The sequence below is a fragment of the Bufo bufo genome, chromosome 1, assembly GCF_905171765.1.
Source record: "Bufo bufo chromosome 1, aBufBuf1.1, whole genome shotgun sequence".
NCBI classification, from domain to species: Eukaryota; Metazoa; Chordata; class Amphibia; order Anura; family Bufonidae; genus Bufo; species Bufo bufo.
The window spans coordinates 33,978,278-33,989,615 of NC_053389.1; the positions used below are offsets into that span (position 1 = coordinate 33,978,278).

Below are 11,338 nucleotides of genomic sequence, written 5' to 3' on the forward strand. Positions count from 1 at the left end.
TAGTTGGCAATGTACTTAAGGGTCACATACTGACTTCACCTGTCTCCTCATCTGACTGCTCTAATGTGTCCTTATCACTTTCTTTTGTTACCTGCAGCAACATGTCAGGGGATATCTCCCTTATACAGAATTCCTAAGCACATACCCTTATCTGCCTTGTAGCAAATACTGACCTGCTCTCTCTGCCTCCTGCTTGTAAGGCCCCTTTCCCACGAGCGAGTTTTCCGCGCGGATGCGATGCGGGAGGTGAACGCATTGCACCCGCACTGAATCCTGACCCATTCATTTCTATGGGGCTGTTCACATGAGCGGTGATTTTCACGCATCACTTGTGCGTTGCGTGAAAATCGCAGCATGCTCCTCTTTGTGCGTTTTTCACATAACGCAAGCCCCATAGAAATGAATGGGGTTGCGTGAAAATCGCAAGCATCCGCAAGCAAGTGCGGATGCGGTGCGATTTTCACGCATGGTTGCTAGGAGACGATCGGGATGGAGACCCGATCATTATTATTTTCCCTTATAACATGGTTATAAGGGAAAATAATAGCATTCTGAATACAGAATGCAAAGTAAAACAGCGCTGGAGGGGTTAAAAAAAAATAAAAAATCATTTAACTCACCTTAATCCACTTGATTGCGTATTCAGAATGCTATTATTTTCCCTTATAACCATGTTATAAGGGAAAATAATACAATCTACAGAACACCGATCCCAAGCCAGAACTTCTGTGAAGAAGTTTGGGTTTGGGTACCAAACACGCGCAATTTTTCTCACGCGAGTGCAAAACGCATTACAATGTTTTGCACTCGCACGGAAAAATCGCGGGTGTTCCCGCAACGCACCCGCACATTTTCCCGCAATGCCCGTGTGAAAGAGGCCTAAGAGTTGAAGAGGAAAATTCTATCACAAGCAGTAGGCAGGGGATACATACAGGCTGAAGCTATTTCACAAAGAATACATTGAGACTCTGCAATGTGATTTAGGGGATCAATCATTTGCTCCCCTAAGTGTGTTTAAACTCCAGCTCTGTTTTTTCTGTTAAAGGGGTTGTCTCATCTCAGACAATAGGGGCATAGCGCTAGAATATGCCCCCATTGTCTTATAGATGCGGGTTCCAATCGGGAGTGGAGCCCCGAAAAGTGGTGGCTGAAGGACTTTGGTCTGGCCACCACCAATCGCTCTCCTCATAGAAGTGAATGGAAGCACAACCTGCATGACCGGCCACACTTCCATTCACTTCTACGGGCCCGAAGGAAGTAGCCAAGCCAGCGTTCGGCTATTTTCTGCGGCCTTATAGAAAATGAATGGAGGGCGGCGGTGCATGTGCAGTGCGCCGTCCACCACTTTCTGGGCTACTTTCTCAAAATAGGTGTGGGTCCCAGCGGTGGGACCCGTACCTGTCAGACAATGGGGGAATATCCTAGCGATATGCCCCCATTCTCAGAGATGAAAATAACCCTTTAAGCCAAAGGCATGTTGGTAAAATGCAATATTGCCCATCTCCTCTGGGGTTTCTTGGACTTTTTTCCACTTTATTTGCTAAAATTGCAGATATAATCTGGAGAAGAAAGTCTTGGACCCAGCAGCAAAGGAATGAGCCCATCAAGGATTGGGCTAACAGTCTCCAAAGACCCCACCTGGTATGTTAACCACTATGTAGCGAGTCAATACCATGGTTTTTATCATTAAATAAATTAGGAGACACATGTAATATTATAGTATACGTTTATTATGGGGCACTGCATGTCTTTCGTGAAGGGAATAAATAATTGAGATTGTGATTTTATTTAGGACTATTAAGTAAGATAGATGGGTCATGTACAATACAGGCTGCTCCATCTGTAGTGTGGCTTTACTAATTGAGGGCCAGTTGGGGACATTTTTTCTTGTTAATGCATTGGGGATTGTCTTCATTTGACAGAACGTATCCATCGATACACACACAACGCGGTGTGCATGTTTCACTTGGCACAGGGTGGATTCCTAAGGTATTGCAGGTCTCCACGGGAATCTTGTAACATTCCCTGAAAGTCATGTATGCTGGGCAGGTGACCTTACAGGATGACACAGGGACGCATTCCTGGGAATTTTCGGACTGGAAGACGTATCCTTCTATACAGTGACACTGAGAAGTACGGGGTTTATTGCAAGTTGTAGCATTGAGATTGTCACAAGTATTGAAGCAGAGGCTTTTGCTGCTGACCACACTATTTGGAGGACACCGAACAGCTGTGGATGATAAACCAAAAGTAATTTACGAGAAATCATCAGCATGAGTATGAATTGGGGTCAAGTCATTACAAGCATTTTAACCTCTGATTATTAAAAGAAACAGTAATTTTGAATTTACTGAGAGCAAGCAGAGATCTTGAAACTTGTCAAGACTTGAAATATAAAACATAGACACTTGTGGAACCGGTTAACAAGTGAGCAAATGGATTGTTTTATGTAATATGTCATATGAAGTCAAATGGTTGTTAGGATACTTTCACACTAGCGTTTTTCTTTTCCGGCGCTGAGTTCCGTCCTAGGGGCTCAAATCCGGAAAAGAACTGATCAGTTTTATCCTAATGAATTCTGAATGGAGAGAAATCCGTTCAGGATGCATCAGGATGTCTTCAGTTCAGTCTTTTTGACTGATCAGGCTTTTCAGAAAACCGTAGCATGTTGTATTTTTACCTACGGCCAAAAATCCGGAACACTTTGACTGAACGCTGGATCCGGCCTTTTTCCCATTGACTTGCATTAACGCCGGATCCGGCGCCGTGTGTTCCATTAAAACGGATCAGGTTTTTCCATGTTAAACCCGAAAAACGTGAAAAAAAAGTTAAAGTCCATAAATGGCGGATCCGTTTTTTCCAATGCATTTTTTCATTGTGATCAAAATCCTGATCAGGATTTAAATGTAATCAGTTTTCACATGTTTTTCCGGATCCGGCGGGCAGTTCCGTTGACAGAATTGAACGCCGGATTCAAACAACGCTAGTGTGAAAGTAGCCTTAGGGTGCTATACTTGGGATTCCCCTCTGTGAACTTTTGCTTTGAAAAACCGAGTCATCCAGTACATTTCTTGCATGGATTACCACATTTGTCCTGTAAGGGCAATGAATGACTGACTTCCACTTTCTCCAGGATAACAGCTGATCATCAGGACTTTCTGAAGATGGGCTGTTTATTAATTTAAAATTACAAGTGGGTATTACTTTGAAAGTAGTCTATCAACAGTTTTGACGATGCAAAACTACTGACAGTGCTAGGAATGGCAGGGGAAAGCATTAAAATAATAACTTTTGTAATCATCAGGAGTAGTATAAATATGAACTTTTAGGCTGTCAGGTTCTTCTCCTGCCAGAGCCCAGGAGGCACAGCTTTATTGTGAAATGTCTTCTGCTCTCTGCACTGAGCTGCTTTACAGCCACTCCCATCTGCTTTGAGTGAAACTAGTAGTGTGCTTCTGGATAAATATGAGTGGGCTCCTTGTTGGATGGCAGTGGGCTCTTGGTTGAATGATGCAGCTGTCACTCAAAGTAGAGAGAAGGGGCTATGAAGTTGTTCAATGCAGAGAGTACTTCACAGTGAAGCTGCGCGTCCTGGGCATTTGTGAAGATCTGAATTTAGTGTTGAGTGAACTTGTCTTTTCAATTTCGGCATACAGGGTGCGGATTATCTAAAAATTCCATTATGGATTCTGCTACCACGGACACCGAACTTGAAAACACAAGTTTACTCATCCCTATCTTAGGGAACTTGCAATCCACAGTAATGGGGAGCTTCCCTTATTTAATGGTAGCACTAAATAAATGTGCTACCTTAGCCAAAATGGGTCATTCGATTCGGTCGGTTTGCCGAATTTTCCAAAAAGATTTGATTCGATCCAAATTTATTTGCGGCAAATCATATTAAAAAACTGATATTTCCTGGCGGCAGAGACCCTGTATAGTGGTGTAGAACACTGTGCCTTGCAGTAACACGCATAGAGAGTCTGCTGTGGTAGTGAAACAATACTGTGAGTCAGTATGACATGTAGATGACAGGCGTCGCTCTTAGAATCACTGCACACTTCACTTATTTGGGCAGTCACGGGGAATAAAGAACCGTGCAGAGGCCCAAGATCCTACTATAGCGTGAAGGAGATCATTCCTTTTACATCGCCATCAGCCAATTCCACATAGATGTCTACAGAACCTGTTCTATTAAACGCTTATACAAGTAGAGCCCCCTGACAGAGTGGAAAGGGTGTCAGCAGTAAGTTTGTGTTGACGTCACTAATTATTGTGCCCTTCCTCTGATTCATCAGAAAAAAATAGATCCTGCCTGTTAAGCTTCCGCCTTCACTCGGTCAGCATTTGGTCAGGAATCCATCAGTATTGCTAAAGCCAAAAGTGGATCCAAAATAGAGATGACATGTGAATGGAATATTTGCATGTCTTCTGTGTTTTGTACCTACTCCTGCTTTTGGCTATCAAATCATAAGCCAATTCTGATCGGACCATACAGGCCTTACAGCTGCTACACAGACAGGATCCATTGTGCGTCTCATTTTTCCTTCCTTCTGACAGATCAGAAGAAGGATCAAATAAATGATGATGTCAAACAGGCCAAAAAGGCAAAATAGTGGAGTGGGGATGGTGGGAGAACAGCTTGAGAAGTCCACAGAGTGGCCCAATGACATAGTGTTGAAGTAGCAGCAGCATGAGTAGACCACAGAGTGGCACAGTGACATAGTGTTGAGGTGATGTATGAAGGGGAGCTCATCTGCACTTGGTTCGTGCGGTGAGCGGATGGACACAAGGCGCAACTCACAACCCAATTGAGGATACCAAGTATTTTTATTTTTTGTTTAGCAAAGACGACGCGTTTTGGGGTGACACCACAGGCTGCACGTGCAGAAGTGCTACCATAGGAGGACACCCACCGGCCACATCTTTAAGCAGTGTGGACCGCCATACCCTCTAAAAGGGATTTCCAACAGGAGTTCCCCCCATTAAGCCTACGGTGACAAGGATACAGACTTGATAAAGGGGTCCTGCGTACCCCAAAACGTGTCGTCTTTGCTAAAAGTACTTTGTATCCTCAATTGGGTTGTGAGTTGTGCCTTGTGTCCATCCGCTCACCGCACGAACCAAGTGCAGACGAGCTCCCCTTCATACATCACAATACGCACCAAAGGGGGCGGCTTGGCTCCCGCCCATGGTCAACTTGGACGATATTCGGCTGCACCAACCCAGATCACCCCTACGATTTCAACCCTACCAGAATTTCACTGTAGAAAGTGCAACTAAACCAAGGTGAGTAGCAATCACTCACCCTGGCTAGGAGCAAAAACCAACATATCTTGTCCACCACCACATATGAGCGCCTTATCCCCTTTCTCTTTGGCCATTTAATCATAGTGTTGAGGTGGCAGCAGCATGAGGAGGCCACAGAGTGGCAAGGTGACATAGTGTGGAGGTGGCAGCAGCAGCACGAGGAGGCCACAGAGTGGCCCAGTGATATAGTGTTGATTTAGCAGCAACATGAGGAGGCCACAGAGTGGCAAGGTGACATAGTGTGGAGGTGGCAGCAGCAGCAGCATGAGAAGGCCACAGACTGGCAAGGTGGCATAGTGTGGAGGTGGCAGCAGCAGCGACATGAGGAGGCCACAGAGTGGCAAGGTGACATAGTGAGGAGGTGGCAGCAGCAGCATGAGGGGGCCACAGAGTGGCACAATGACAATGAGTGTGGAGGTGGCAGCTGCATGAAGAGACTACAGAGTGGCCCAGAGACAGAGTTGTGAGTTGGCAGCAGCATGAGGAGACCACATAGTGGCAAGGTGACATAGTGTGGAGGTGGCATCAGCAGCAGCATGAGGAGGACCCAGAGTGGCCCAGTGACATAGTGTGGAGGTGGCAGCTGCATGAGGAGACCACAGAGTTGCCCAGAGACAGAGTTGTGAGTTAGCAGCAGCACGAGGAGACCACAGAGTGGCAAGGTGAAATAGTGTGGAGGTGGCAGCAGCAGGATGAGGAGGCCACAGGGTGGCCCAGTAACATAGTGTTGAGTTAGCAGCAGCTAGCAGGAGCCCACAGAGTAGCAAGGTGACATAGCGTAGAGGTGGCAGCAGCATGAGGAGGCCACAGAGTGGCAGGTGTGGAGGTGGCAGCAGTAGCATGAGGAGGCCACAGAGTGGAAATGTCGCATATCAGCCTATGTTGGGGGACCCTGTTCTGCCACTGCAGCTCAAGGAGGGTGTGCTTGGCGATGTACTAGTAGTGGCTGAAGTGCATGCAAAGTTTCCTGGCCTTTTTTAGGATGTCTTGCAGATGGGAGGAAGACTTCAGGTACCGCTTGACAACTAGATTGAACAAGTGACCAATGCAGGGCACATGACTCAGCCCTCCTTGACGCAGCACCGACACCATGTTCTTCCCATTGTCGGCCACCATGGTTCTGATTTTGAGTTGTCGCATAGAAAGCCAGAATTCGATTTCTCAGTGAAAGACACGGAACAGTTCCTACCCTTTGTGACTCAGGCAAACAAGGTGTAGAACAGCATGCCCTGCACATGTGGTATGCTGAAGGAGCACTGTGAATTGTCCCTGCAGTGGAGGCTGAGGCCACAGTGGAGGATGAGGAGGCAGAGGCGGACATTGTCGCAGGACCAACGGCGTAAGAACTTGGAGGCGGAAGCGGCGTCACTTGGCAAAGTTACTGGTTTGGCTAGGCAGGAACCACATTTACCCAGTGGGCCGTAAGGAACATATATTGTCCTTGACCATAGTTACAGCTCCACAGGTCGGTGCTGTGTGCACTTTGGCAGATACCGACAGGCTGAAGGACTGGCCCATCTTCTGTTCTACATATTTGTGCAGGGCTGGTACTGCCTTTTTTGCCAAGAAATGACGGCTTTGGACTCTCCACCTCGGCTCGGCACAAGCCACCAGTTCTCTGAAAGGTGCAAAGAGTCTACCACATGGAAAGGGAAGGACTGCAGCACCAGCAACTTGGCCAGGAGCACGTTCAGCTTCTGTACCGTTGGATGAGTGCACACATACTGTTGTCTCTTGGCAATCGCTTCGGTGTTCGATTGCTGACGAAATGACTGATGAGGAGTAGGAGCGAGAGGAGCAGGAGCATCAGGACCGGTAGATAATGGGATGGACAGACAGCTCCCTTCGCTGAGGTGGTGGAGCCTTGACTGCCTGAAAGCGGGTGCATGCCACTGGGTGAAGCAGCGGTTGCTGCGGCAGGCTGGTCCACCACATTGGAGCCACGGTTCTGTCAGGAGACTTTATGGTGACCCTGCATATGTTGATGCAGGGTTGTGGTGCCAACATTGGCACCCTGGCCATGCTTCACCTTCTGCGCACAGATTCGGCAAATGGCCATATTCACCTTCTCCGACGGCTTAACAAACAACTGCCACACCGCCCAATTGGTGATTTTACACCTAACACTCTGCACTGACTGACTGCTACCGCTGCTGCCACTGTGAACCCCCACACCACTACTTACCGGGCAGGTAGGCTCCTACGAAGTGGGTGGTCTACCTCGGGCATGTTTGGCTCCCGACCTCCCACTGCTGCCACCCTGCTTACTTTCAACCACGCTACAGACTTTCTGACTCCCCCGCTGCCTCACGTGCAAGCTGCCACCCTTTTTTTCCTGATGATGATGAAGCCCCTTCCTCACCCGGCTCCCAATTGGCTGGGCAGTAGCTGCTGACTGTCCTCTAGCAGCTCGTCCTCGCTGTATAGAGGAGCTGAGCCCACAGCATATAATACTTCTCTGGCTGAGGGAACAGAAAAGGACAGAGGCAGGTTGAGGACAGGTCAGAGCACAGGGCCTGCTCCCGGGCCATGCCAACTAAGGGTTGTGTCTGACGAACCCACGACTCTTGGCTGGGAGTGTCTGATGTCACTTGGGACAAATTGGATGACCGAGTCAACCATTCAAGAACCGCTGGGTTGCTGGTCAAGATACAACCGCCGGCTGACACTGGGAGCTCAGGCCTCTCGTAGTGACCCCTGCTGCCATGGCCCCTTACTCTGCTGCGACCTGTGCCTGCGCCAGAAACCTGTGCCTGTGCAGGGCTTGTCAGTTCTCTGTGTGACATACTGTTAGATCAAATAAGTAAATAAAAAAGAAATTAATACACCCCAAAAAAGGCTATAATTTTCTCACTTCATCACACAACGGCAAATAATACTTTTTTGCCACTAATACACGCCAAAAAAGGCTTTAGAACATATAACTGCACAGCTGAATGGAAAATAATACTTTTTTTTTGCCACTAATACACGCCAAAAAGGGCTATAATTTTCTCACATCACCACAAAACGGCTAATAAGCCCTTTTTTCCCTCCTAATACACTCCAAAAAAGGCTTTAGAACATATAACTGAACCGCTGAACAGCCAAAAAGGCCTTAGAACATATAACTGCACCACTGAACGGAAAATAATACTTTTTTTTTAGCTACCAATACACCCCAAAAAGGGCTATAATTTTCTCACTTCACCAAACAACGGCTAATAATCCCTTTTGTCCCACTAATACAAGCCAAAAAAGGATTTAGAACATAGGGCAAATAAGACATAAAAATATTTCCTAGTTAATGGTTGTATTAAACAGCACTTGCACCCTAATAAGAATGGTTTGCTGGAATTACAGAGCTATATAATGGCAATTTGGATCCCTAGTCAGTGCTGCAAGGTGTAATAGGATTGTTCCTATTACCCAGGCTTTAAACTCCCCTATTGGACCCTGTTCTGCTTCAATACTGTGGAATAATTCCCCCCTATCCTTTCCCTACACTTCTAATGTTCTTTCCCCTAACTCCTATTCAGCAAAATATGTTTTCAAGTCTTTCCTAGCACTGTCCCTAGCGCCTACTGACGTCTCTCCCTGCACTAAGTACACTGGAAAATGGCTGAATCCAAGATGGCTGAGGCTATTTATAGGGCTGTGACATCACAGGGCTGGCTGGCTGCTGATTGGCTGCATGCATGGCATTGTGGGTAATCCTTCATTCCCAGAGTTCTTTGCTTCATGTCCTAACATGTGCAGCAGCCAATTCAGGAAAAAATGCGATTTGTTACCACGAAGCATGAAGAAATTCGGATTCGTGGCGAATCGAATTTTTCCTGAAATTCGGATCGAATTCCACTTCGTCAACTTCAATTCGCTCATCTTTAGTTATAATCATCTCTTTATGTTTAAGAAAAAAAAAAGAGAAACAATTGATTACTGTAAATTGAAAAAATAATCAGGGAGACATCCAATCTAATGTCACTATGCTGGATGGTTCAGGTAGTGATGACTTACTTGTAGCAGCAGCTGGACACCCCTTGGTCAGAAATACAAAACATACTGAAAATGACAAGAGAAGATATTGTTAAAACAAGACTAGCAATTTTGTTGTGGAGAGCACTATATACTGTAGACTGGCTGGGATATCTTGAACTTGGATAGGTAATTTTTTTAGTTACTGTATATCATCTGTATATTATTGTATGTGACTCACCTGCTATAACCAGTTTCAGGAGTTTCTTAGAAGAAGTCATCTTTGATGTGTGTTTTAATTGAACTTGGAGGCAGATAGGGAAACAGAGAACTCAACATTATTTTTTTTTTCTATATACATGTTGTGCAGTAAATACAATGGAAGAAGAGCAAGAGGAGAAAGAACAAGAAGGGGAAGATGAGAATAAGAAGGAAAAATAAGAAGAGGACACAGAAAGAATGGTAGAGGTTAAGAAGAACATGAGGAGAAAGAAACATGAAGAGGAATAATATAATGTGGAGGAGAATAAAAAGCAATAGGAAAAGGAAAGAATAGCAGTGGACAAAGAAGAAAACAAGGAAGGAAGAGGAAGAGTTGGGGAAGAAAGAGAAAGAAAAGCAGGGGGAAAAGAACTTGAGGAAAAGAAGAAGAAAGAGTAGAAGAAGCTGGAGGAAGATGAGGATAATAAAAAGGAATATGGAAATGTGAGAGAACATATAGCAGTAAACAAAGAGGAAGGAAGAGGGAGAGTAGGAAAATAAAAGGTATAGGATGAGAAAGAGGAGGAAAATAAGAAAGGATTGGAATAAATTAAAAAGAAAGAATATCAGAGATAGAAGAAAATTAAGAAAAAGGGGAAAGAAGAGTAGTAGCAGAAGAAGGAGGATGAAGATGAGGAGAATAAAAAGGAAAAAGAAGAAATGGAAAGAGAAGTAATAGCAGGGGAATAAAAACAAGAGGAAAAAGATGAGTAGAAGAAGCAAGAAGGGGGTGAAGGAAAATCATAAGGAAAGGGAAGAGGAACAAGAGGAACAAAATGATGACGAGGGAAGGAGAGAGCTGGATAAGAGGTTGATCAAACGTGAGAAAAATGAAATGGGAAAGCGATGAAGATTGAAAGAATGAAAAGAGAAGAAAAGGGATAGGGAAAAATAAGAGAGAGGAACAAGAAGGATCAGAAGGAAAAGAAGCAAAGGAAGGAAGACAGGGAAAATCAGAGAAAGCCAAGAGAAAGGTAAGAAGAAGAAAAAGCAGGAGGTGAAAAGAGAAGAGAAGCGGAGGAGAAGGAATAGATTGAATATGTGAAATAGAAGAAAACAATGAAAAAGAGGAGACAACAAAAAGGAGGATGATATGAAAATGTTGGAGCACAATGAGAAAGTAATGAAGCTGAAGGAGAATGAGAAGGGTATGTAGACACTCTCCGTAGCTAGTAGATATGCAAAAGACAGAGCAGCAAGGACCAAAAATTAGATCAGTAACCTGATACGAATGAGAAGACAATATACTGAGGGCATTGATACCTGGTAGGAGATTCTTCTGCTCTTGTGGGAAGCCTCGCTGCTGTGTCTTATAAAGGAGCTAGTCTTGGAGGATATAGGTTACACACTGCAGCAGTTAAATATCAAGTAAGGACTTCTTGCGTCACATGGGTTCTCCTCATTATCACAGTGACATTTTTGTAGAAGACAATGAGACAGTTTTTAATATTTGTGTTCTTCATGATATTTGTCCAATTACAAAACCTTCCGGAGCTGCGTTCTTGTCTAGTTCTTCCCGTCTGAACTGGCAGTGACATGAGATGTTGTAATAGAAACTAATAAAGTTCCTCTTCTAATATTGTGCAATGTTTAAGCTTAAGGGTATATTCCAATTCACACAAATACACTTTATAAACAGAAAACTACTGTTTAAGACTGTGTTATTCACTAATTAATCTGTATCTAGACTAGAATAAAATAACTTAAATCATTTCTTACTTGTACACTAAAAACAGTTACTGACCAAACACTGGCCACAGACTAACAGGAAGAACAATGAAAGTGGAGCTTCAAGGAATTGTTAACGCTTTGC

The 11,338-nt window shown here is 44.8% G+C and overlaps 1 protein-coding gene across 3 annotated transcripts; it reads right to left on the bottom strand.

Moving 5' to 3' along the window:
* Positions 1-1,709: 1,709 nt before the first annotated feature.
* Positions 1,710-10,991, bottom strand: LOC120993134 (von Willebrand factor-like). 3 transcript variants are annotated; one of them, XM_040421719.1, is made up of 4 exons: positions 10,774-10,991; positions 9,506-9,568; positions 9,307-9,351; positions 1,710-2,230 (listed from the first exon to the last, which is right to left on the bottom strand). In XM_040421719.1, the coding sequence occupies exons 2-4, from the start codon at positions 9,543-9,545 to the stop codon at positions 1,857-1,859; spliced, it is 459 nt and encodes a 152-aa protein (XP_040277653.1). In that variant the 5' UTR covers positions 9,546-9,568; positions 10,774-10,991; the 3' UTR covers positions 1,710-1,856. The 3 variants fall into 3 exon arrangements, with proteins under 3 accessions (XP_040277653.1, XP_040277646.1, XP_040277641.1); XM_040421712.1 differs by having other exon boundaries at positions 10,748-10,991; XM_040421707.1 differs by having other exon boundaries at positions 10,789-10,989.
* Between the last annotated feature and the right edge of the window lie 347 nt (positions 10,992-11,338).